At 42.7% G+C, this 27,948-nt stretch overlaps 1 protein-coding gene across 5 annotated transcripts in view; it reads left to right on the top strand.

The window, feature by feature from the left end:
* Positions 1 to 27,948, top strand: part of TRPM3 (transient receptor potential cation channel subfamily M member 3) — a 637,712-nt gene that overhangs the window by 50,564 nt on the left and 559,200 nt on the right. The window contains exon 1 of one of the 5 annotated variants that reach the window (XM_083186082.1): positions 18,843 to 19,434. The exons of 1 other annotated variant lie outside the window; for it this stretch is intronic. In XM_083186082.1, coding sequence (XP_083042208.1) covers positions 18,973 to 19,434 — 462 coding nt within the window. In that variant the 5' untranslated portion in view covers positions 18,843 to 18,972. Of the gene's footprint in view, positions 1 to 18,842; positions 19,435 to 27,948 lie in introns of those variants that run through there. 3 more of the 5 variants (XM_083186083.1, XM_083186084.1, XM_083186088.1) reach the window with 3 other exon arrangements.

Raw genomic sequence — 27,948 nt, 5'->3', positions numbered from 1 at the left:
CCTTTGTGTTGTGGGCAAATCTTACCTTCAAAAAGTGTATCGTCATACAGTCTTCCCTAACTGGATATGGTAAGAATTTGATCACACAGTCTTATACAATGAAAAAGTCTTTCAGCACCCGCAGGATTGTCTTTTCCAAAAATACAAATTCTCCTCAGATCCTCACTGTACATGTAAAATCAAACTACTCCAAACTATCTTTTCACTATCTTTCTCTATCTTCCTATCTTATATCACTCTCCACTCTCATAATTCTCCATTTTATCACTTTTTAAGCCTTTAGTACATCTCGCTCTCTTCCACTCTTGCTTCCTCTCTTACATAATTTTTTCTCCCTGTCTTCTTCCCATATCCCACTCTCCCTCTACCACCAATCCCTATTTCCTACTTTTGCACCCACCTTTCTCTGCCCCATTTCCAACTTTCTTCTCATATCCTGCTCCACCATAACCACCATTTCCTCTCATCTCTCTTTTCAACCTCTTCCTCCCATCTTTTTTTCTCTTCGTCTTCATCCCATCATTTGCTCTCCTTTTTCTTCCCACTTCTGTTTCTACAATTTCACCCAATCTCTCTTTTTTCTAGTATCCCTCTTTCTCTACCTTCCTCCCATCTCTTTCTTCCATCAACTCTGTCTCCCCTCTTCAATATACTCCATCAACTCTGTCTCTACTCTATTTTTCCCATTACTCTTCCCCTTTTCCAAGTTTTTCTCTCCCCCTCTTTCTGCCACCTCTCTCTTCCACTCTTATTTTCAATGTTCTATCCCATGCACTCCACTTATCAGAAAATAATGACTATATATATATATATATATATATATATATATATATATATATATATATATATAGTGCCATGTGCCCTTATAGATACCCAAACATCAATGTATAATTTGTGAAGATACATCACTGTTATGGTTTTTGGGTGTTACCCCACAGCTGTGATCACTGTTAAGGATGGCCACAGCAAACACCACACTGCCTCTGTTGATCTGTCCCAATGGATGGCCAGTACCTGCAGATGCTAAAGCTTCATCTTTAATGTTTGAAGGTGCAAATTAAGTCCGCCCCAACTCCGGTGCAACCGGGTCTTATGGTTGGCAGGAATATCCAGTAGCAAATGAGACCAGAAGTTGCTGCATGTGAAAAACACCAAGGGGGAACTAGACTACTGGAAGCAGTGAGCAAGAAGCTGGTAACTAGAAGCTGGGAACAAATCACAGGAGCTAGAGCTGAAGCTATAATCGGCATCTCGGTCTGCGTCTGCAGTGAATATAACAGGAACAAGCACCAATTAACACTGCTGGAGAGGCACAGGCCTCCTGAAGCACAAATTACTGCAGCTGATACCTAAAGTTAACAAGCTAATTAAGTGACAGCCTTGTGCAGACCAATCACAAAGAATAGAGCTGCAATAACCCAGACTCACAACAGGAGGCCACCAGCGAGTCCCATACCCGACACACAGTCTTGGAAAGTTCACAGAAACTGACATAAAAATAATGAGCCACAGTGGTGCTCATGACAATCACTAGCTGTAAATTCCATAGTAAATCTCAGAAAGACAAGCAGTGATCAGTTTTTCAATCCTCAATTTGTTCTTGATAAGAATCCAAAATATTGAAATGTTGACTTTCTGAGACTCATTGTGCATTTTATTGTTAGTGATGACTTTTCACACAGATCTTGTATATACTGCATATTTAAAACTGCAACATGCTATAAATAAATAAATAACAATACAACATCAATAATACATTCTGCAGTCATTGCAGTCACTGAATTAGTGTCTCATAGAAAATCAATAAAATGCCAACCCCAGTTTTAAGGTGGCTGATGGATCCTTCAATAAAGATTATATTCCAAAATTACCAAACAACAATGTGAAATAATGGGTAAACAGTGTTATCTCTGGAAGTATGTTCATCATATAGGCATGATTCCAAAATGTTGTAGATATTGTGGGGGCTCATATAAAAGACAGAAACAGAACAGCCTCCAATAGTGTAGTATACAAACACACAGTTTAATAAAAACATAAATGGAAAAAATAAAGAAGAAATATGTTTATCTGCCTTAGTAATTGAGGTACCACAGGATTTTCCAACGCGTTTCGTCCCTTACCTTGTGTCTGGGGACTTATCCTTTTAGGCTTTGGAATCCTAATATGTGATGCAGCTGCACTTAGCTGTCTCCACTTAATATTCTCTGGACAGGTTCTCTGATTATTGGGCTCACCAGCTACAGTACTAAGCTGTTTCCACATATAATAAACTCTGAAGTTATATATCATTTAGTAATAAAGCACAGGACTTAAATCAGTAACATAATGGGATAACTCATCATTAGTGAAATTTAAACTGGAAACTTGCTTAAGTAAGTAGTGTTTTATGGTATCTTACCTGCTAAAATATAACAGTTTTGTGAAGTAAAAGATCTTATATTATGTATGCTGTGTGTTGCTATTTTTTAAGTATAATTAAGACAAAGTATGGCTGAATGATAGGTTTGGGTACATGTAGCAATTAACATGTCATGATGGATTACTTTATCAAGATGGGATGCTTGGGTTGCAAAACAAGTTGTTAGTATCTTTGCAGAACCTCCAGTTCGTAGTAAAACACATAGCAATCCCTGTAAAAAAAAAAATGCCTGTAATCTAAAATAGTTGGTTTTGTCTGCAAAAAAATTGCTGGTTTAAATCTACATTTCTGAAATGTCTGAAACACTGACTGCAACTTGCAAGCTACAGTATTAAATTTAGAACAGTGCAGCAAAAGCATTACTGATAAGATTATGGGGGACATTTACTAAGGTGGGGGTTGTATTTCACATGGGATGTTGCTATGGGCAACCAATCAGAATCTACTTACAGTATTTATTTAACACCTTCTAGAAGATAGTAGATCGTATCTAAATTGGTTGCACCCGGATGTCACCCTTCAGTGGGGTGACACCAATAAGAGCCGCACCACACCTTGCCAGCTGCGTCCGCTGTCACCGCCTGCCGCACCCACACACAAGTCTGCTCATCCCTCGACGATACCTGCACACCTACCTCCATCCGCAGATATCAACACCCCCACTTGCTGCCTTCCACAAACCCCACCGCCACTGTCCGCACACCCACCCATTGCCATTCATGCACACCTTCCACTGCCATATGCACTCACTCTCCGTCAGCTGTCAGAAGGAGGAGAGGTGTCCTCCGCCACATACGCGGTTCAGGCAACATTGAGGAGAAGGCTGGTAGAAACAGGAGGAGAGGATGAGGCTGTCCACAAAGAACGGGCTGCCTGCACACAGTCTACCCCAGTTGAACAAGCTCTTCTAGGCTGGAACCCTCAGGCTGCTGCAGAACACTGGGTAATACGTGGGCAGGGGGGGGGGGGAGACTTACTCATACTTGCCTACCTGACCCTCTCCATGTGGGAGAAAATGCTCTGCTCCTGGACTTCCCTGGTAATGTATGATTGCCATCACCTGTGGTGAAACACCTTTACCTAGCTCCCCACAGGTGATGGCAATCATACATTACCAGGGAAGCCCAGAAACAGAACCATTTTCTCCTGCATGGAGAGGGTCAGGTAGGCAAGTATGGACTTACTGTTGGTAATATAGGGGCAGCAGCATCACCAGGGGGTGGTGTCACCCTTCAGCGTCCATACACCATTACAGGCAGCACTCATCCTCACTGGCCATGTCTGCACAACTCTGCCAGCAATGTCCGCTCCCCCTGACCCGTTGTTTCCGCACCCCTCCCCTGCAGTCCAAACCCGCACACACCCACCCTGCGCATCACTGCCCACGTTCTCCTAACTTCTAAGACTGCCAGCTGAAGCGGAGGCATCCCAAGTGGTGAGTTCTACTAGGGACATTATGTATAAGCAGCATAAAAACAAATGTTTATTTATTTTTTTGCATTAATTGTCTATGGGGGTGGGGAGCGCATTTTTAACTGTTCACACTGGGTGACAAATTGCCTAGAAATTACCATTTGTTTTACCAAAATGCCAAAAGGCAGGAGCACTTAGTTAGGTTGCGGGTGACTGTGTATATGATATAGTTGATTGTGTTATGTTTTTCACTACAATTACCATTACATTCACTGATATACAGAAATTATAATTTACAAGTAAGACTAGTACAAAAACATTACTGAGGTTTCCATGTGGTGTGATATGGGAGGAGGTCTGTAAAGGGAGGGGTGACAACATGAGTTACTACACCGGGTGACACCAACCCTAGTGATGCCTCGGGCCACATCCCATGTGAAATAGAACTACCATCTTAGTAAATCTCCCCATACTGTATGTCTCCATCTTCAAGTTTTAGCAAAATGGTTTCTTCTATCAGAGATTTCTTCCATCTTTTCGATTGCTATTTTTTAGTTAGTACTTCCCGCACACACAGATACACTTACTCCTTATAGTTTTATTAATGTCTTTACTATTCTATAAAGTAGAAATAATATTATTTGCAGTTGATGGTACAAGCATTACAGAATAACAACAACAGATATGTACCTTGTTCCATGTAGCAAGAGAATGGATATCAGTCTGATCAGTTAAGGATCGCAGATTGCTTGGTTAAGTCACACATCTGTACTGAATCCCCGAGATTGCTTTTAAGTACACAGGCCTCTCAATTGCTTTTTCCTTCTAATTAAAAAGCAGCCTTATTTAATCTTCATGCTGTTCTTCCACATGGTAACAAGAGATCAGTCAGGCATACAAAGGTGAGCTTGCTGAACCTTACTGCAGTGTAAACGATTTTGTAATATAGACAATAAGAATGCACTGTACGACCATACTTTTACCAGTTTGAAAATAAATTACCGGTATAAATTCACAGCAAGGTATAGCCATACGTCCCAACATTACCCTCTCCAGGAGAGACAGAATGCTCTATTACTGGACTTCCCTCGTAATATATAATTGCTATCACCTGTGTCTTTTCTTTTCTTTTCAATTAACCTGTTCAGCACAGGTGATGGCAATCATAGATTAAGAGGGAAGTCCAGGAGCAGAGCATTGTGTCCCTCCTGGAGAGGGTCATGTTGGAAGGTATGGTATAGCTCTTGAGCTTTGCTCTACAGAAACATCTGAAGTTGGGGCAGTACGGAAGGTGTAATGGTTAGCATTACTGCCTCACAACACTGAGGCCATGGGTTCAATTCCCACCATGACTCTAACTGTGCAGAGTTTGTATATTCTCGCCGTACTTGCGTGGGTTTACTCCGGGTACTCCGGTTTCCTCCCACAATCCAAAAATATACTGGTAGGCTAATTTATTTAAAATATAAAATATAACAATAATGTGGCCAACATTAGACAAACATGACTTACAATATATAGATGGTTAGTCCAATTCTCATCCCTCAGGACTAGTTAGTAGTTAGTAGCATGCATGAAATGTATTTAGTGGTAATTGTAGCGGAAATATTTTAGTAACAGTCCCAACACTTGTTGTGCACATACAAGGTTTTTAGGCTTTATACTTATGGTAATTCAGGCTTGTGAGCAGTGGTGGGGTATATCAGGCTGTAGATACCGCGATGTTCTCCGACCGATGTTTCATTCGATTAGACGGTCATATCTGAGAATTGATCGTTGGTGGTGTCTAGTGGTAGCCACATCAGTTCCCCCTCGTTCCTCTACGCGTTTCTCCGCCTCACGATACTTGTCAGCGGCTTCCTCAACCACTCCTGAGGAAGCCGCTGACAAGTATCGTGAGGCGGAGAAACGCGTAGAGGAACGAGGGGGAACTGATGTGGCTACCACTAGACACCACCAACGATCAATTCTCAGATATGACCGTCTAATCGAATGAAACATCGGTCGGAGAACATCGCGGTATCTACAGCCTGATATACCCCACCACTGCTCACAAGCCTGAATTACCATAAGTATAAAGCCTAAAAACCTTGTATGTGCACAACAAGTGTTGGGACTGTTACTAAAATATTTCCGCTACAATTACCACTAAATACATTTCATGCATGCTACTAACTACTAACTAGTCCTGAGGGATGAGAATTGGACTAACCATCTATATGTTGTAAGTCATGTTTGTCTAATGTTGGCCACATTATTGTTATATTTTATATTTTAAATAAATTTTCTATTATTCAGTACAGCGCTGCTCCATATTTCCTTTTTTCTTGTCTATTCATTTTATCAAAGGGGTTTAGGTAATCCCCCTTTTTGGTGCAGCTGCAGTACAGAATAAATCTAATCAGCGCTCAATATCACTCTGGTTTGCAAGTTTTGGTAGGCTAATTGGCTCCCAACTAAAAAATTAACCCTAGAATGTCTGTGCCTGTACATGTAGTAGGGAACATAGATTGTAAGCTCCACTGGGACAGGGACTGATGTGAATGTTCCAATATTCTCTGCAAAGTGCTGCGGAATATGTATGTGCTATATAAGAAACTGTTAATAAAAAAATAAGTCCACCTGTGCTGTGCAAAATTTTATTTGACATCTAAAAACCACCTCTTAGAGGCATGCACGCAGGGGGGTTTTCAAGTACTCGAAACCCCCCTTGCCTGCCAAAGTGTCCAATTTTAATAACAGCCTATAGCAGCCCTCTCGCTGGGAGACAGGGTAGGCTGCAGCTGGGCTGACAGCAAGGGGAGCTAGCTTCAGTGGCAGCATGCAGCTACACCCAAACAGTCAGTCAGTGCCCTGTGTGGCTGTGTGAGAGCTGGGCGGGGGAGGCAGGGATTTTTCCCCAGCAGCTAAACAAGTACACTCCTCTGATGTTTGAGGGAGTGAGTGGGGGGAGGGGGTTGTATGTTGTGTGTTTTTTTTTGTGTGGATATGGTGTATATGTGTATGTTTGTGTGTGTGTATGCTGTGTGTTTGTGTGTGCATGCTTTGTGTATGTACAGTATGCTATGTATGTGTGTGTGTCTGTGTACTTGTTGTGTGTATGTATGCTAAGGTATATGTGTCTGTGGGTAAATGCTGTGTGTATGCTATTTGTGTGAAAGTATACTATGTGTGTTTGTGTCTGCAGTGTGTATGCATACTATATGTGTGTGTATGTACAAAAGAAAGTTTGTATGTGTGTGTTTGTGTGTAACAGAAACCCCCCATGTAAAACCTGCATTTGCCTATGTCCTAGACTGCAAAGCCTGGACTCCGACTGTATTGCAGCATATATGCCCATATAAATAGTCATTGTTTATTACATTGTGAAATTGGTCTGGTAACATCAAACATTTTTTTTTCCTTTCTGTGCTGTTGACATCAAGTGTGTGAAATTGCTAATCAAATTCCAGCAATTTGATGCAGATTTGTTAGAATGGGTTTTCCATTCTCCCAGCCTGGCAGACTGTTTATTACTAGAGGGACTGACATATAGATGGCCTGCGCAGTCTTTGATGAGCATCATTGTGACTATTTATGTGGTCTTAACCCTTTCACTCCCCTGCACGTGGCCTAAAAGCAACAGATAAACAACAGAGGGGTGAAATAAAACTCACTGTAATGCCAATAACGTTGTTCAGTAACAAAGGAAAAGCATTATTATAACCATGCATTCAATTTAATTGCCTCCAAATTACCATAAGAGAAAATCAGAGTATCGTTCACAACAATTTCAGTTGTTAGAGCTGTGGCATATTATTTAAACACCAAAATACCTGTTCCCCAATGAGAAGATTTAAGGTGCATTCACACTGGCCATTTTTGCCCAGCGTGTATGCAGACTGATGATGGGGCAAATCGCTGGGCTGAAAATCGCTCAATGCATTCACACTGAGTTTTTCACCCTTCCAAGTGATTTTCCCTGGGTGGACAACTCTTCATAGTAGGATGCTATGGAAAGTTGTCCATCCCGTCGCTCATCTGCTGGTAATCCCAGCAGATGAGAGGCTGTGGCCGGCGATGACCCGGGAGCGTGCATCAGCTCTCACCACCTTGATGTACACACTGGGCGGCTTTTGAGCTGAAAGCAGCTTAAACGGCAAAACTGATCTGCTTTCAGCTCAAAATCGCCCCCTGGGTGTATGCGCCTTAAGAAAGAACGGACACGTTGGAGGAGAATCACTATACGGCAAATACATCTGCTCAGCTGAATCAGTATGGCAATAGCCATGGTTTACAGCAGCCTGATCTTGCATAAAAGTGCTTGTGAACGTGATTTTATGAGATCACGGTTGCTCAGGGATGCGGTCGGGATAGTTGGGGTTAGGTTTATATATTAGTGTGGGGACTTAGGGTTAGGCTATGGGGAGAGTAGGTTAGGTTTAGGCACTTACAAGGTTTAGGCACTAGTGGGGAGGGTTAAGGTCAGGCTGCAGGGGGGAGGGGTTAGGGTTAGGCTGCTGCATTGGAAGGTTAGGGGGAGGTGAGTAAGATTAGGTTACTAATGGTGCCCCTGTTGGGAACTCTATATAGGGATCCCAGGGTTGGTCTTTCAACCGCCGGCATCCTGACCATTGGGATATTGTACGTATCCTCGTTTGGAATATATGATCCTACAGCTGTTCTGGAAATACACTAATTGCACAGTAAGCTTAGAGCTGTATATTGAGTACCCTTGCATTGAACAGTGTGTTTGTCACCTGAATCCATTTATTTCCGGGTTCCTTATAAATCAATTCATATTATTGGGTAGATGAAACAGGGCTTGAGTTTGCCAGAGGGGGGAGATGCTGGCTGATCTTGGACATGTTTTTAAGGCAGCAATCATTTAAAGGTAATGCCATACCATGTAAATGTTTGACACGTAAAATAATGCCCTAAATCGGCCAGCATCCTGCATCCCGCACCTCAAACAAACTCAGACCCTTTTACATATGTAATAAACTCATACAGTCAACAATGTGGGGAATCCTTAGAATAGGGAAGATCTGCTGCTGCCACAGGTTCCCCCCATAAAGGTAAATCCAATCTGAACCTGCACCGCATCATTTGTATTCTTATCATACTGGCATATTAAAATTGCACCAGATTTTTTTTCTAGATGTAAATTACTCAGTTCAATTATTGTCTGCTATATGTATAAAAAAACTAGCAATATATTTTACATTATTATAGTATTGTGTATTGATCAGTTGTAAAAATCTGTTTTGTTTGATTTTAGCAATATGCAAAAAAAAATTAAAAATAAAAATTCTGCAGATATTTCCAGTCTAATTATCTCTGAGCATTTTCTGCCTGTGTCCCTGTGCAATAAAAAATCAATTTCTAACACATCTATTCAAGTTATACAAGATGTACATCGGGAACAAGTGTGATGAAAACATACACAAATATTTACTTTTTATGCAAACATGTTTCTCTTAAAAATGTTAACCCTGTACATCCCAGGTTGGTTTTGCCTTGCAAATAATTGCTGCTTTAAAAATAAGGGCATTCTCCCACACTGCGCTATATACACTTAATATGTGTTTCACAATACATGCCAGAATACATTTAAAAGATTATGCTCGAAGCTAATGATTCCAAAGCTAGTAGATGTAGTGGTACTTGTGTAGTATCAAGGCTCCCATCGCATGCCATCGCATGCCATATGTTGTGGCATGAGATGGCATGCGTTGCGATGCGATTTTTCCCGTTTGGTTGCATTTTTTAAAAATCGCATGCGATGTGATGCGATCGCATGCGATGCTATGCGATCGCATGCGATTTTGATCACAAGTGTATCCAAATGCATTTAAATTAGTAGGAAACATGTTAAATGCACCCCAAATGCCATTTTTCACACTGTACCACCCCCACTATCAACGCCAACCCGAAGCGTGGCGAGCGGCGGCGGTACGCGTCCTACGACCTTTTCATTCCCCCACTATCCACGTCGGCGTGGAGTTGAGAATAGAAAGTGTGGCGAGCGCAGCGAGCGGACGCGGATACCTTCCCAGGTATCCGCGGGGCTCGCTGCGCTCGCCACGCTTCGGGCTCGGTGGCTCGCTGCGCTCGCCACACTTTCTATTCTAAACTCCACGCCAACGTGGATAGTGGGGGTATGAAAAGGTTGTAGGAGGTGTACCGCCGCCCCTCGCGGGCTCGCTGCGCTCGCCACTCTTCGTGTTGGCGTTGTTAGTGGGGGTGGTACAGTGTGAAAAATGGCATTTGGGGTGCATTTAACATGTTTCCTACTAATTTAAATGCATTAGGATGCATTTGTGATCAAAATCGCATGCGATGCGATTTTTTACTATACGATGCCCATTGTGGGAGCCGTGATACTACACAAGTACCGATGTAGTTTCCCTTGCTGCCAACAGATGGCAGTGTAAATTCACTCAAAGCAAATGCTTCCAAAGCTAGTGGATATAGTTTCACTTGTTGCCAACAGATGGCAGTGTTTCGGAGACAAATAGAGACTAGACATATACTGTATATACTGTATGAACAGCATATATGGATGAACAGCAGTTTAAGGAACAATATTTGTATTGTCCTAGAAGCAATTTCATACAGCTGCTAGGGGTTTGGTCAACAGAAAATGGGTGCAAAGTCTCAGAATGGGTGTCCTCACATACATCAAGCTCGATCCCAGTTATATTGTTGCCTTTTGATGACTTGGGTTCGCTGGCCAATAAAAAGCAATGGTCCAGGGCTGGTTCTGTCAAACTTAATGAAAAGTTGAAAAAGTTCAATCCAGATGGGTAGTGAGTGGACCTGACGTGTTTTGCAGCTTTTTCAAAGGTGGTGTTTGTTAGCCTTTGGTAGTTTTTTAAATCATATCCAATATGGCAGATAATTAGCATTAGTTCATTAGGTCTATGACATTCATAAAGTCCACAGAAGATCTCTTTGCTAGATCTCTCTGTAAGCTGCTGGCATGCCCCCAGCTCCTCCGTCTCCCAGGAATAGATGCCGTGCGCATGGACACTGCATCTTTTCACCGCTGCTCTATTAAGCTAAGCAGAGCAGCAAGTGATGGGGACTCCCAAGTGCCCCCACCCCCAGTCACTGCTGCCCATGTGTGGGAATGTGGAAAATTGTGACAGTTGGGAGGTATGTGGATGTGTTGTATTGTATTGTGTAACAGTATGAAAAGTTTGTTTTTATGTTTGTGATTGTATAGGTGTGTGTGAATATGTTTTTGATGATGTAATATTGTGACTTTGCACAAGCACAGAATTAAGGGCCTTATTCTAGTTCACTCTTTCTGACAAAATCCTTCTTAGATGGACAAAACCATGGCCCTTATTCTGATCGGTGCGGCCGTATCCAAATATGCGGCCAGGACCGTGCGTGCGAAACCCCGCCTTCCATACGGATCGCCAACTCCGTCCGTACGCGGTAAGAAGCTGGCCGAACGGACCGCACGTGTATTTTTCACGGAATACGCCTCCTCCATCTCAGGGAACCTCCCCCATCATTCGATGGTCGCAGACCATCGAATGCAGGACCGAGTGGTCCACCAGCTCCCGCAACCTCAGACCACACAGACATTTTTCCGTGCAAAAGCAGGGATCTGGGCGGGCAGCTGACATCCGGCAATGTCATATGTCCGCCCCCTACACGTGCGTCACGGCCGCATTACCATACGTACGCCCAGCGTTTGCATGGGAACGCCCATGAAACGCAGGGCGTATGCATATGGTAATGAGCCCAAATAGCCCTTCACGCCCCTCTCCACCCCCTGTTCGGAGTGTTTACATTTCATGCGGGATTTGGCCGCACGCCCCGCTCGCACATGCGCAGAGACGCCTCTGCACATGCGCAGACACAAAACATCGGCGGACCGACCGCACGCGGACATTACCGCACCAACCAGAATAAGGGCCCATGTGCACTGCTGGGGGGCAGATGTAACATGTGCAGAGAGAATAAGATTTGGGTGAGTTATTTTGTTTCGTGCAGGGTAAATACTGACTGCTTTATTTTTACACTGCAATATAGATCTCACTTTGAAGTAAAACCCCACCCAAATCTAATTCTCTCTGCACAAGTAACATTCTGCCCCACCTGCAGTTCTAGAGTAACTAGAGTAAGGCCCTAAGTGAACAAAAGGTGTGATGCGTGTCCATGCTTCCTTTTAATTACCCCGGCACCCACAGTGGTAATACAGCTCTGTTTGGTACTGAAATAGTTACTATACATGCAATTTTACCCTAAACCTCTGTCATCTAATCAGCAATTATCTATTTTCAATGACAAATTAGACAAGAAATGAAAATGTCTCATTGGTTGCTATAGTTTCATGAAAATTTGTATTTTTGAGTAATGTTAATAAATAATAATTATTCCTATTTTTTCACCAGAAGGCAGCAGTAAAGGTCAATAATTATAATAAGCAATAGGCAGCTAGACAGCCAAAGAAGAAGAATATGTAGCTGCTCTATTGCACTGTTGCCATGTCCTGATGAAGGTTTAAGCTGGACTGAAACGTCGACTGCTCTTTATGTCACCTGTGAAATACTATTACAGTTTGGGGTCGATTCTATTAACCTCGAATGGTGCGGATGATTCACAAGTTGCGAATCATCACAACACCGGGCGCACTTTACGGTGGGCCGAATTAGCTGAAAAGTGCTCGCACCTCGCACTTTTCAGGGAATTCGGCCCTGCGAAGGGTGCGAGTTAAGGTTAAATGTGTGCTGTTATCAGTTTTAAAACGGCACCCGAACGGCAACTCGCACCCTTCGGGGTTAATAGGATCGACCCCTTTGCCTACTCTATGAATCTGGTGAGTGGCCATTCTGCCTCCAATAAGATAGACAGATACAAAATTAGACTGATCAACAATTGTCTACGGAACTCACCACAACTTCTTCATACCATACCAGTTGTTTTGGTACTTGTGTTGTTTCACGGCGGCACTGCATGCCGATTGCATCACATGCAAATCACATACCATTTGCATACGATTGGCATGCAATGTGATTTAGCACACCTCCCCTATTCACGTCAGCATGAATTGTGGCTAGCGGACGCGGTATGCGTCCTCCCAACCTGTCCATACCCCCACTATCCACATCGTTGTGGAGTTGATGTTATAAAGTGTGGCGAGCCCAAAGCATGGCGAGTGGACATGGAAAACGAGCCCAAAGCCTGGCAATGGCAGCGAGACCTGCGAGGGGACGCAGAACACATGTCAAGTAATACACATAATACACGTCCAGTAATCTGCGTCCCCTCGTCGGGCGCGCTGCGCTTGACATGATTTTGGGTTCAACTCCATGCTGACGTGGATAGTGGGGTATGAAAAGGTCGGGAGGACGCGTACCACAGGGCGCACTGTGCTCGCCATGCTTCTGGCTGAAGTGGATAGTGGGGGTGTGATCAATTGCACCGCATGCAAATGGAATGCAAATCGTATACATACAATGTAATCTGTGGGCAGTGCCGCTGTTAAACTACACAAGTACCGTTGTTTTTATAGTGTCTCTCTATTGTACAATGCTTTACAGCGAATATAGTCATTCACATCAGTCCCTGCCCCAATGGAGCTTACTCTTTGTGTGCCTGATTAGGATTTGTATGCAAACCAGATAGTTTATGTATGAATATGATGGTGTTGCACTGCATATAGTGTGGGCAGGGCCAATTCTGTGCATGATAGACTGATCAACAATTGTCTACGGCACTCACCACAACTTCTTCACACCATACCAGTTGTTTTGGTACTTGTGTTGTTTCATGGCGGCACTGCATGCGGATTGCATCATATGCAAATCACATACTATTTGCATAAGATTTGCATGCAATGCGATTTAGCACACCTCCCCTATCCAATTAGCAGTAATAGTACTAATTAATAATAATTATATTTTTAAATTAAACGCTATAGAAAAGCACTGCAAATTTGTTAAGGAATCTTTTTCCATAACCAAACAAATTCAGAAAACCAAAACTTATTTCTAAGTATTAATAATAGCCAACCCAAGACTAGTGACAGGAAGTGAACATTAAACAATATTATGAATGGGAATCTGATATTGTTTTACTAATATGAAAAAAAGGTACTATTCCATCCAATATACTAAAGATATTATTGCAATTGTGAGTAGAAATTGAGTAGAAAAAAATATGGACCCACAGCTTGTATTTATAGCATTAGTGTCTGTTAGTAGTTTAGTCATAAAAAGAGATTGAGTAAAGGTCAAAAATCCCACTCTGTTGCACATGTAAACTACTGGTATTGAATAACCATGGAAACAATGAGACTTACATCTTTAAAAATAGTTACACTTGCACAATTTTATTTTTGTTGTCAATCAGAACAATTAAACTAGGAATAAACTTAAGCTCCATAAATTAATGTTATCTCTTACTTGAAGTGTGTTTTGATATTTCCATTTTTTTTTTTAGTATTCAATACAGATGCTTTAATATAGCTGTAGATTCCCTTCATCTATAGCTGTAATTTAACCCTTTGAGTGTCAAGTGAATTTGTCAACATAGTTGTGAAAGTTGGCAAGCAAACATTTGTATTCATCATAATCACCTGCATTGTTTATCTTATATAGGGAATTTACAGTAATATTTTTTTTACGCAATAAAAATAAAAAGTTATATAACAAATGTGAGCGACACTGGTGTTTTGAGTGTAAAGACTCAAAGGGTTAAATGATACCTAGTCGCACCTCTAATATCACTTTCAGACATAACATCTGGGCTTTAACCAGGTTCAGACCCAGGATACCTAGCATGTGTTAAAGCCGAGCTACCCCTATCACACATGGGTGATGACCCAGGTTATTCCCATGATGTCGCAGTTTACACTGGACCCATATTCCTGCCAATGAATTTTTCTTATGCGTTACCCAGGTCATCAAGATCCGGTCATATCTTTCAGACTAAAGCCAGATCATCTACCCAGGGTCCTGGGAAAACCCCGCTACTCAAACCTTTTCAGAAATACAGTAATTCATGCACATAAACCAGGGTTTTAGGCTTATAACTGAAAAGCGTATTCATTTTTTGTTGTTGTTGCAATATCCTCCAAATAAATGCCAGCAGTGTTGTAACCTTATATCTGTGTTCATTCATACTTTATTTACATATCTTGTATATTCAAGACACTTCCAATAAATACATGTTGCTTATTTTTCCTCATGTAGATTTGATGGACTTCACTACCAGGAGGCCCTTTATCTGCTCTAATCATTACTGTATATGAGAAGGGGGGGGGGGGGTTTGAAAAGGCCTAAATGGGCAGATATCTACTCAACATAGTACACTGCTCAGCATCAACTGCTCAATAATGTGGACATGACAATTCACCAATGGGGCCTGTCAATGCTCTGTACTTCTTGATAGATGCAGTACTTGAGCACAGAGAAAGTGTATTTTCACCACATTGGTACATGTCAAAAAGTAGACCTGTCAGTTTTCAACTCCCTGAAACTCCTTGAACACTCTAAAACATGTGGAGGATTGGGGCACCCAAGGGAGCCGGCACCTTTTTCAGGGATGATTAAACCACCATAAGGTGATTGTGAACATTTTTCAAAGCTTCATCAGCATCAGTAAGCATTCACCATAGGGGTGCCATAATGCTGTTTATTTTTTATTTTTGTATGATTTAATGAAGTTATTCATCTATTCATATCCTGGAAGGGAGGTAGACAAAGTAGATAATTATGTGCCTACTTTGTCTATCTCATTTCTCATAGCACATATTGGGGCAGATGTATCATAGCAGCGCTTATCGCGCCGCTATGATACTTCCTGCTTCGCCTCAATAGCGAGGCGAAGCAGGAAGGGACATCGACAAGATGTATTAACATCTTGTCTGCCGAAGCGGGGGAGCGTTAACTCCCCCCTTCGGCGATGTCCCTTTCTGGAGATAGCGCATCAGTTAATACTGATGCGCTATCTCCTGTCCCCCGGCCGGCAGCACTGGGCATGCGCGGGATCTCGCTGTTCACGCGAGATCTCCAGCGCAGCCCAGACCTAACAGCAGGGACAGCGCTGTCCCTGCTGTTTAGATAGGGCTTCGCCAGCCTGAGGCTGGCGAAGCCAAATCCGGCTTCGTGCGGAACAGTCAGCGATGCTGACCGTTCATACATTCGGCCTGCTATCATTTTGATAGCAGCGCCGATATGGACAGGGGCGCATAGCGCCCCTGTCCATTACCGCATTCCCGGCTCCTTCATACATGGGGGAGAAGCGGTATCAGTGCACATAACGTGCGCTGATACCCCTTCTCCCCCATAACGACACATCATACATCTGCCCCATTGTAGCAGCTATCTGGACTGAACTCACAAACTAAGATTAGTAGCAATTGGGCCTTGAATGTGGAATTATAAACTACTGGAGATCCATTCCTGGCTAAAACAATGAAAAAGGTTGCCTCTAGGCTAGAATGGCTAATGCAAGCTTAAGATAGCTAAGCATTTCCAAGATTGATAAATTGGCCATTTTCACAGTCCCCATAGAAAGTAATGGGGCCTGATTTTGACCATAATAATACAGAAACTGACCTAAGGGTGCTGGCTCCTGAAGGATGCCATGGAGTACTCTTAACACAAAAATGAAGGATGTCTCATAAAAAGTCCACCTTTATCTACATAATGTTGGTGGCTCCACACTCTCAGCATCCAATGGAAGCAAGGACAAGGTTACAAAACAAAGGCAAGCAGCTGCCGGACACCATCTGGCAGGAGGAAAGAGAGGGGAGCCGTGCTGACATAGCTAGCCAGCACTTCAATGTGGTTGCTCCACACTCCCAGCTTCCAAGGCAGTGAGACTGGAGAGGTGGAAACTAGTGAGTGAGCCACCTAGAACTCTTTCAAACTATAGCCCCATGGGAGAAGACTTTGCGAGCGCACTGCTTTGTTTAAGGCACCATCACTACAGAAAGAAAGAGAAAGCTGTACCACCTACCTGATTCCCCTTAACAGTTTAAATGAGATGCCTTCCATCCAATCTAAAGGGGCTATGTACATTATGAATATTTTATATTTATTTCTATTTTTAATCAATTGATATTTATATTTTATTTTTGCTTTTATTTCTATTTAATTGTTGTTTTGGTAAATTTATTGTGTTTGTGTGCATATGTTTGCTTGTCTACATTAATTGCTGATGCTTGGGCATACATTGGTATTAATTGCTATCTCACTACAGTACAGTATATAGCGCTTTATTGCCTAACATGATTTTGGTGGTGGCTGCTAATTTAACTTGCTGCAGCTGCATTTATACTTGCACTTTGCCCATGCAGATCTGCTCTCTCAGGTCCTGAGCAAGCTAGCCACAGAGTACAACCAATGCTGCATTTTTTTTAAAGCGGCAATCAATTACACTGCAAAACTAGTTTGATTTTGCAGTGTAGATGATTGCCGCTTTTAAAAAACTGGAGATTTCTTACCAAATCTCTCACTTTCTGAATCTCTCATCCTATTAAATCTAATCCGATATGTTTGTCAGTCTACAAAATTTGCTCCATATGGTCTGGCAGTCACAAAAATGCTCTCTGTATTGTCTGGTGGTCAAACAAAATACTTTTAGTATGGTGGTCACAGTAATGCTCTCCATATTGTCTGGCATTCACTTAAGTTATTTCTGAATTGTCTGGGGCAGATTGGAAGGTGTAATGATTAGCATTACTGCCTGACTGAAGTCATGGGTTTGATTCCCACCATGGCTCTAACTGTGTGGAGTTTGTATATTTCCTGGTGCTTGTATGGATTTCCTCTGTGTATTCCATTTTTTTCCCACACTCCAAAAATATATTTCCAAAGTAGGTTAATTGGTTCCCGACAAAACAAAGAGCCCTACTGTGTAGATGGGCATGCACATGGGCAGTCTAGATGGGCCAAGTGGTTCTTATCTGATGTCATATTCTATGTTTTTACAGTAAGTTACTTAAATGCTAAATGCTCACCGTATTGTTTGGCAGTCCTTAAAATAAAATGGTGGTCCTGTAGACAGTGTTAATGTTATTACTTTTTACAGTGTATTATTTGTATATGTATGATCACAAATCTAAAAATGAATATTTACAGAAGTCCATTATGTATGTAAGGCAATGTGGAGCATTGGAGGGAGCAGAGTTAGTATTGTGTAGCTTTTCCTAGGGTGTCAGGAAACCTTGCAGTAGCACTGACTGCCACATATACAGATGGAGCACCTCTCAGCCAGTGCCAGGGCTCGCAGAATGCCCTCACTGGTGAGATGGCGCTCCATCTGACTGGGACACACGTACGTCCCAGTTTACGGGTGGTGGGGGACGCGAACCCTACACGACTTTGCTTCAGGGAGACGGGCATGGTTGGGGGGGTGCAGGATTGAGGGAAGCGCTCGGTGGGGACTGGCAGCGAGGTGGCGGGGAGTTCCATTCAAATGGGATGTGCATGCGTCTCATGCACACGCGTCCCCTTCTGGCGGCTTGCGGGGGCTGGCAGTTGGCGATCCGTCCTTCAGACCCCCACTAAAAGAGGCTCCATCTGTATCTCTGATCGTACATAATACCCCAAAAATAGACATTTTCCGAAGATTGACAGCAAATACTACATTAATAAAAATAAATATTTATTATTTTGTCCTTTGGATCATAAGGTACATCTACTTTATTAGTGAACATACCATTGCAAAGAGCTTATAATGTGAAATTTAAACTGTCAGTCAAAATGATCTGATGTTTCCCACTGCCGGCTGAGAACCCCATACAACAATGTGCAATGTGCATATACGAAAGTTTATAAAGCACACACCGTGTTGTAGTGACTGGTAAGGAGATATATACAGTAGGCAATGAATAACTGGACCGATGAGAGGAAGAAGGGAGTGATCCTGAGAGCACTACTTCTGTTTCCATAGGAGTTCCCTTCTATTATCTTTATTTCATTGCCTCTTGTCTGTTAACCATTTGCAGCTTTGTAAATCGTAACTCGCCTGACGTGTGAGTGTCTGCACACTGCTTGCTGGTTCCTCGCCCTCCTTATCCTTCCACACACAATAACGATGACTTTTGCTTTGGCTTTTGTATCTCTTCTTCCGTACTAGTATCTCTGCATGCACTTCTATGTACACTTGTACGCTTCACCTGTTTTATGAGGAGCGCGTCTTGTGTACATGCGCATTCCTGCCTTTCATGCATTGCTGGGACTGGCACCTTGCTAGGTATACACAGGGCGTGCACCAGGAGTCTCTATGGCACTGACAGGCGACACCCCTTAGCTGCCAGTTCCCCGGAGAGCAGCGCCGGGCACACCTTGGTTGGAGTGTCTTTCAAGTTTCTAACGTGCATCAGGTACCATTCGGCAGCAGCAGCAGCCTATACCCAGTACATGAATACTGCACAGAACCAACAACGGAGACTTACAATGGTGAGGAATTGGAGGATCCCGGACGATTTGGAAAGACGCTGCTCTACCAGAGATGAAGGGGCAGAAGCAGGGAGGAAGCGGAGCGCTAGCCGTGTCAGCCGGGGAAGGTTTAGTGAGTCCTGGAAGAGAATAAGTTCAAGGCAAGGTTCTACTAGGCGCTCTGGGATCATATCTCTGCAGCCCACGGTAAGACCCATGTATTTCTATGGCACCTAATCCTGTATGCACTGTTTAATATGCATGACTTCCTCTGAGCTGTCCGTGGTGCTGAACTTCTTCTCAGCTGAGCAGACCCCTGGCTGTGTACATGCATTTCTATAGCACCACATTCTCTGCGCTGTCTAAAATACTGTATATACGACTCCCTCTGAGCTGTTCGTGGTGCTGAACTTCTTCTCCGATGAGCAGACCCCTAGCTGTGTACACTGACAGAGCACTTTGCCCAAATATTCCTGACATTTACGTCTCAGAAGATCTACATTATAGTGAACTATCTGTAGGTAATTATGGACGAGACACCCTATTCTGAATGTCTGGTAAACAAAGAGTTAAAAAAAATAAAGCATTATGGCAATTCACAGGTCAATAAATCGCGTTGTGAGTTGAACTCTGTTTTAATAATTAACATAGATACTTAACAAAGAGATGTGATTTATCAAAAATTTACTAAAGCTCTGCTCAAGTGCTCTAGATAATTGCCTATTTTGGAGTTCTGCTGTCTAAATGAAAAGGCAGAACACGGCTATTTATAGTTAACTCCATATCATTGCTTAAACTTTGCTTATCTGTTGCATGTTTGTATGTTATAATAGAGAATACTTACAGAACATTTATTATACATGAATTCATTTGTGATCAATTGTTTTTGTTTGTAGCTTCTAGATATGCATTTGAATGGTGGTTTGTTTTCATTTTGACTAGACAATTCACAAGGGAATCTCAATTAAACTGGGTTTATGCTTAGTTAGAATGTGATCTGCAATGTTAGCATGCCATATAGTATAATACTACTAAATATGCAGGAATCGGTTTAATAACATAACGGATATGATTAGGAATGCACAAGTTTTATCTTAATTTGTAAGTTTTGTGATATTATTAAGCACCTGTTCTGCAACAATAGTAGTAATTGCAATAATAGAATTGTAAGTATATATTCATGATAAGGATGATGGTAACAGTTAAGCCACAGGGGGCACTGTCATTACTGTTTAATGCATCACATCCTGTAAACCCTGTTGCTTTTATATGTGTTAGCAGAAAAAGTTATATTAAACTGAAAGTTCTTATAATTTAATGCACTGGATTATTTGGAGATACCACTCATTCAAAAAATTGCATGTGATACAGTTTACAATTTTTGTAAGAGAGAACTCACTTTAACAAGCAGTTATAAAACCCCCCCCCCCCACCCCCCCTCATGAGTTTTTGGCTAAAAAAGGGTTTGCCACTGTATTGGGGAGTGTACAGTACTAACAGGCCTACGGCAAAGTTCTCCTGTGATCCTTTTAATTCGCCTTGCCTTGTATGAGAACTGTAATGTCTGCAATTTACCAAACTGTGTTAAACTCAGCTAAACACAAATCTCGATGAACAAATTTTCATCTCAGGATGGTGTTTTGTTTATTTACCATGTGGTCCAGCATCCACACTTTTCTTAGAATATACTGATTTCAATGTCCTAAATATGCACAGAAAAGCATACAAATCTTAACGGGCCTACACAACTTTGTTTGTGCATGAAATTTGACAATATAAAAGGTGTGTTTTGACTACAGCGATACAGCATTCTGAGTCAATGTTACATGCTGCAATCCAGGATGTGGATAGAGCATTTACCCCAAAATACCATAAAATACAAAGCTTTGTTGGTTTGTCATAACATTTTTGAATGGCAAATACATTTAAAAAGTATGTTTGTGGGTTTATAACCTTCCCATTGTGAAGTAAAGTAGCTACATTGCACTGTGAACAGCTACAAAGACATTAGTAGTTAAGGGGGTTATTCTAGTTCCCTCTTTCTGACAAAATCCATCTTAGATGGACAAAACCATGTGCACTGCAGGTGGGGCAGATGTAACTTGTGCAGAGAGAGTTATATTTGGGTGAGGTTTTACTTCAAAGTGAGATCTATATTGCAGTGTAAAAATAAAGCAGCCAGTTTTTACCCTGCACAGAAACAAAATAACTCACCCAAATCTAATTCTCTGCACATTTTACATCTGCCCCACCTGCAGTGCATATGGTTTTGTCCATCTAAGAAGGATTTTGTCAGAAAGAGTGAACTAGAATAAGGTCCTAAGTCAAGATCATGACACATGTCACTTGGTGCAGTCACCTCTGTTTGCATGATGTGCAGGTAGGTGGATTGAGTGCACTGAACATCCCTACCCCTAGATCTTCCCTTTGGTTGAGGAAGACGCAGCAGCCCCCTATTCAACACATGACACTGTGGCATACTTTTTTTATTTTATTTTTTTATATTTTCTTGCTACAAGACTGGCCATGCCTCCACAATTATGCCACATCACCTACAATACCTGAGCCCCAGCCCTGCTTTCTAAAGCCCAAGGCCTGACTAAAGGTTCTAGGCAGAGGCAGAACTCTGGGAGGCAATGGAGTCATCTACCGCCGGGCTCCTGCTCCCAAGGGGGCACCTCTCCTCCCCTGCAAGTTTAAATTTGTTAATTGAAAGCCATCAATATTACTTCTGTGGAGTTCTAAAATATATGTGTTATCACTATATAGATAGATAGATAGATAGATAGATAGATAGATAGATAGTTAGTTAGATATTTCAGGTTGTGTGTGTGAGTGGTGGGGCAATATATATCTTGCCTCCGGGCAACTGGGACAAACTTACGCCACTGGTTCTAGGTGCCCTAGGCTAATACACATGTAGATCCCCTTGTAATGCTGCTAAACACATGTGAATGGGTGCTCAGGGGCTCACCAGTCATACTGCCCATGTGCATGTAACATAGGTTATACAACTGGCATGTATGATCTAATGCTTGTGGTGTGTGAAGGAAACTTTGGCATTAGGCTGTCTGGCTGCTGCTCTAGCACAATGTAAAGTAACAAAGTAATGTTTTATCAGTATGTTACATTGTCATTGCCATCTGGCCAGTCACCTTAAAAACTATACCTCCCACAGATAATCAGGACGGGTGATAGCTAACAAGCATGGCATAAGTTAAGGCCTTCATTTTATTTCTCGGGTGTCACCTGCAAGGCGACCCCCCCCCCCCCAGCCCTGGCACCCTAGGCTGCAGCCTAATCAGTCTATTTTAATCAAGCTCTGCTAAAGCCCGAACACATTCAGCATGATTTGTCAAATTGCATTTGTTATCCAAGATATGACTCCATGTGTATACATTGACCAGTGATGCCACATTGTTCTCTGTCTCTAAATACATTTTGTTGTTTAGTGATAATACAGTCCCTGAGTGCTGCCTTTCTTGGTTGGTTGTGTGTCTACTAGGGGCACAGTACCTTTAGGTGGGCACTGTAGTGCTGGAATGTTTAGTTGTAATGAACACTGTATATGTGTGTTTTTATATGTGTATATTTGTATATCAGTGATCCCCTGAGGAAGACATTTGTTAAAACACTTTGGCAGAGAGAGAGGACACCTGCTTGCTCTTTATGAACAGAGACTTCATCACAACATGAGTACTATAAGGAATAAAACAGAAGGAGAGGAGATCTATCCAGGATAATTAAAGATACATTGATGTGTGTATATAACCCCGATTGATGTTGTAAGTTGGATACACTCACTTCTCTTCTATTTTTTCACCACTGGTGAGTGATCTGAAGCACAAAGGTGAAATAATGAAGACCACTTAACACAAAACATACCTTTATGAATGTGAAACACTGCCAGTGGCGTAACTATATATTTTGCGCCCCCCCGCCAAACTTTTTCGGCACCCCCCTCTCTCTCTCCCTCCCCTCGGCGCCCCTCCCCATGCCCATAGCTGACAGAGCCGCATCTGCGGTCACTGTCCCGTCCAGTCTCCCGGCGCCGGCTCCTGCTGATAATGAAAAGTGACTCTGCCAAAACTGTCTGCAATACGGGGGCAGCCATTTTCTAAGTGTCAGTTTTCATTATCAGCAGGAGCCGGTGCCGGGAGCGAGTGACGGGACAGTGACCGCAGATGCGGCCGGGCAGCAGAGCAGCGGGTAACTATAGCACCGCAGCCCCCCCAGCGTCCATAGTTACTCTGCGCCTCCCCGCCACGGCGGGGGCTGCGGAGGCATAGTTACGCCACTGAACACTGCATATAAGTGTAAGTACTGGTTCACATGTACAGAACCGAACCAAATTTGGCCCCTGCTCCAATGGTTTGGGTTTGACTGCAAACCCTGACTGCAATTTACCAAAGTCGCCAGGCTGTTTGCTGCGGGGAGGGCAGGGGGTGGACAGGTGTGGTGGTTGCACCATGGGAACACCCAGCATTTCAGCGGTGTCCCCAAGAAAATACTTGGTATTTCTATGGAAATAAGGGTGGGCTGATTCCTGTCTTCGTCCTGACACCTGAAAATATAAGTCAGCGTGTGTGTGTGTGGGGGGGGGGGGGTTAACTAGAATCACCCCTTATATCTGCTTTGCTTTTACTTTTGCATCTACTTCCAAAATACATCACCGGAAGAGAATGTATATTTAGGAATTTTGGGTCCCGGGACTGATTTCCAGTCCAGGACCCTCCGGGTCCCCCATCTACTCCTCTTCATCTCCCCCCCTCATCTCCCTTCACTTACTGCTGAATGCAGCAGGTACTGAAGCACAGGCTTCTTCAATGCAGGATGCCGGCGGCCAATTAAAGTGCAGCCCCTCTAATTGGCTAACTGTACACTGAAGAAGCCCGTGCTTCAGGACCTGCACCAAGCGCAGCGCAAGCAGCACAGCGGAGGCAGTCAAGGGGGGGGGGGGGGGGGGTTGTGGGCAAAATTAACTGCCCAGGCCCTTCCAGAGGTCAGGGCCCGGGACAGCTGTACCCACAGCACCCCCCTATCGGCGGCCCTGATTACTTATACACTGTATCAGTTTGATGCAATATAGAGCTTTGGTGGATATCAATTCATGTATACTCACCGTCCTTGTGGTATCTCTGGTTTTAGCAGTGCTGTCTTCTCCTGCAGTTCACCTCTGTGGTGTTGGATTCAGCCTGCAGGTCCATCTGCGCATGCACTGGTGCCTGAGGTCCCAGGTGACTGAAAGGGCTTGCTGGGAGGTCAGAGGGTGTAGCTTCACTGCTGTCCCAACGATGATATTCAGTGAACTCCATGGAGAAGCTTTCCGTTCCTTTATGAATTCCACCCATCATACTAAAGTATGGTGATGCAATTCAGTCATGGAGCGGGATGCCGCTGGAGAAGTCAGGAACATCTCCATGGTAACCTGCTCTGTGAATAATCCAAAGCAAACATGGCTTTTCATCGCTTTGTGAATAGACCCCAAGGTCCAAAATATAGGAGCTACAGTAACTTCATAGATAGATTTCATCATATTCCAACTTACCATTCTAGCACCTTCATCTAATCAGTTAGGAGGGCATGTTTTTATTCTTTTATTGCAAAACGTGTTTTTTTTGTGTGATGTATTGCTACAGCTGCTGTATGTGTAGATATACATGGGGGGGGGGGAGAGAATTTACTAAGAACCCGGGATATGGCCGATCCCGGGTAGGTATGAATTGAAATGACTGGCATCGGCCGTATCGCTGGGAAAATACAACTCGTGAATAGGGCAAATGTACTAATCTGCCGTATTTATGGGATCTGTATTTTCCGATGTCATAGCTGGCCGTATACATTTGTATTCATATTCATATTTGGTGGCCATATTTATGACAGCCAAATATGTACAAAGCTGTACCCGGTGCCCCAGGGCGGTGGGGCACCATGCTGATTGTATTGTAGTTTAACACCAAAGCACAATCTTTTTATATCTATTTTTTACACAAGTCCTAGCAATCCTGCCCTACATGCAGGGACTTGGAGAACCACAAGTTCCTGCAAGTGAGGCATTAAAGGCCTGCTGGTACTCCACCTATGCATTCGTTCATTGGCCTGTCTCCTTTTTGGTACCTGTGGAAGGAAATTATACTTACTGAGTCCTCTGTAGAAGCTTGCCAGGGGTATAAAAATACTAACCGAACACTGTTCCCACTGACTGGAAGCAAATGTAAACATACATCCCGAACTGGGTGATTGGCGTACCCCCAGCCAATCAGGAGTTGCCTTTCCCCGGAGGCCGCTCCTGATTGGCTGGGGGCACGCTAATCATCCATACATACGGCCGTTAGTAAATTTGGTGATTTGGCACTTGTGTAGTTTCACGGCGCCAGCATGGCGCCGTGCTACTTCCGGGTTCTTCGCTCGCCACAACTATCTAAAATAAACTAACTTAACTCCATGCCAACATGGAAAGTTCATACCCCCACTATCCATATTGGCATGGAGTTGATTTTAGATAGCGTGGCGAGCGTAGCAAGCCACCGAGCCCGCAGCGTGGGCGAGCGAAGCAAGCCCCGCAAGGGGACTTAGACGCACGGCGCCTTGCTGGCGCCGTGAAACTACACAAGTACCGGTGATTCATATTTGTATTCTTTTGATGGCGTATGCATTCGTATTCCGGAATACGAATACGCCTGTCAAAAGAATATGAATGCCAGTATACTGACCTTTGTAAATTCGGAAATATGCATTCACATCGAGAAATGGATACGAATGGCTACAAATATACGGCCTTTCGTCTCCATTCGGATCTTTTCCTAATGCTATCTAAAATATACAGTATCATGGGGGAAATGTATTAATTAGAAGCAGGGTGCTAAAATGAACACTACTGACCGGTGGCTGTTGACTAGCATAATCAACTGCCCTATGTATGTTAAAATGCATCTGATATTTATAATATTCCCACCATGGCTTTAACTGTGCGGAGTTTGTATATTCTCTCCGTACTCTGGTTTCCTCCCACAATCCCAAAATATACTGGTAAGCTAATTTGCTCCCAACAAATTAACCCTAGAATGTCTGTGTACATGTGGTAGGGAATATAGATTGTAAGCTCCACTGGTGCAGGGACTGATTTGAATATTCAAATATTCTCTGTAAAGTGCTGTGATAATAAAATAAATAATAAGGATAATTAGATGCCTGGAGCCACAGACACAGTGGGGGTTATTCATATTAATTCGGTCCTCAGTGCATTTGCCCCTAATATGCACATTTAGGGGCAAATCCAATGCAAAGTTATACATGAAAATTGTGCCTGTTCTAATAAAGTCAAATCTATTGTAGTACTGTCCAGTATCATACATAGAGGTCATTGTGTGAAATGATGGATAGTAATGTATGTTTGCGAAAAATTAACCAAACAGGAATCTTAAACCCAGTCGATGGGTCAGTGGCACAGTGTCTAGGTGGTCAACACTAAAAAGATCAATACCATATGGTCGACATTCACAAGGTCAACATACACCATATTGCTGCACAAGCAAAAGGTTAACATGACAATGGTCAACATGCAAAGGTCGATGTAAGTTTTATGGATTTTTTCCTTTTTTGGACTTTATAATACTTTACCATCCACATGGGCTCCAATTGGTAACAGTAAAGCGTGGCAAGTGCAGCAGGAGCGGAAAGAGGCACCTGGCCCGAAGCATGGCAAATTAACCAAGTCATGTGAGGGGATGTAGTACACCGAGGGGCAGATTTATTAAGCTTGGAGAAGAGATAAACTGGAGATAAAGCGGAGAGAAGGTAAAAGGAGATAAAGCACCAGCCAATCAACTCCCAACTGTCTTTTTCAAACACAGCTGATTGGCTGGTGCTTTATCTCCTTTTACCTTTTCTCCGCTTTATCTCCAGTTTATCTCTTCTCCAAGCTTAATAAATCTGCCCCTGAGAGTCCACGTGCTCTGGTGTTGACACTGACACCCAAAAAATTCAAATCTCATGTCAACCTTTTCCATGTGACAAACTTTTTTATGTCAACTTTTTTGCTTGTGTTGACCTTTGTCTATGTAGATATTTGGCCCAGAAATCTTTTACATTTACACTATGGAATAAAGTGTGTACAGTATCTGTCAAATAAACCGGTGCACATTCCTACTCCAGCCCAGATTAGCACAATCAGCCCCAGAGTCCTCTTACGAGCTATCTCTGTAAATTGTCTAATGGTGTGTGTGTTGAATTATTAATAACCAAACTCTGTCAGAAAAGTATTATGTCAAAGAAAATTTGCTTCATGCTTTAATTAAGCCCTTAACCTCTAACTTCTTGACAATGTATACACAGATGTAGTTAATTCCTAGCCTGGCCTTCTGACTCACTACTCTTGATAAAGGACACATTATAGCTAAATGCTACCGTACAGTATTAAAATGGATTTTTTAGGCTGTAGTGCAATAAGTTAATTTGGTTAAATGGATGATATGTTGAAGGGCTTCTTTTGATCTTCACTTTGCAGCATGGCCATTAATACATTTCATTACATTACATTCTTTCAGCTCCCACTCTTATGGGTTTGAGATATTGAGGTGCAGTTTTGTTCAGCACCATATGAGAGGTACCCCCCTGTCTATTGTTTCCCCTCTTCTCTTTTTTTTTAATCTTAAAATGCATAGACATCTCAATTTTAAATATTTTTTTGTATGGTTATTCCTATCTCTTTGTGCATCTTTG

Source organism: Crinia signifera, chromosome 1 (genome assembly GCF_055691185.1).
Source record: "Crinia signifera chromosome 1, ASM5569118v1, whole genome shotgun sequence".
Lineage (NCBI taxonomy): Eukaryota > Metazoa > Chordata > Amphibia > Anura > Myobatrachidae > Crinia > Crinia signifera.
This window is presented reverse-complemented; position numbering and strand designations above follow the sequence as displayed.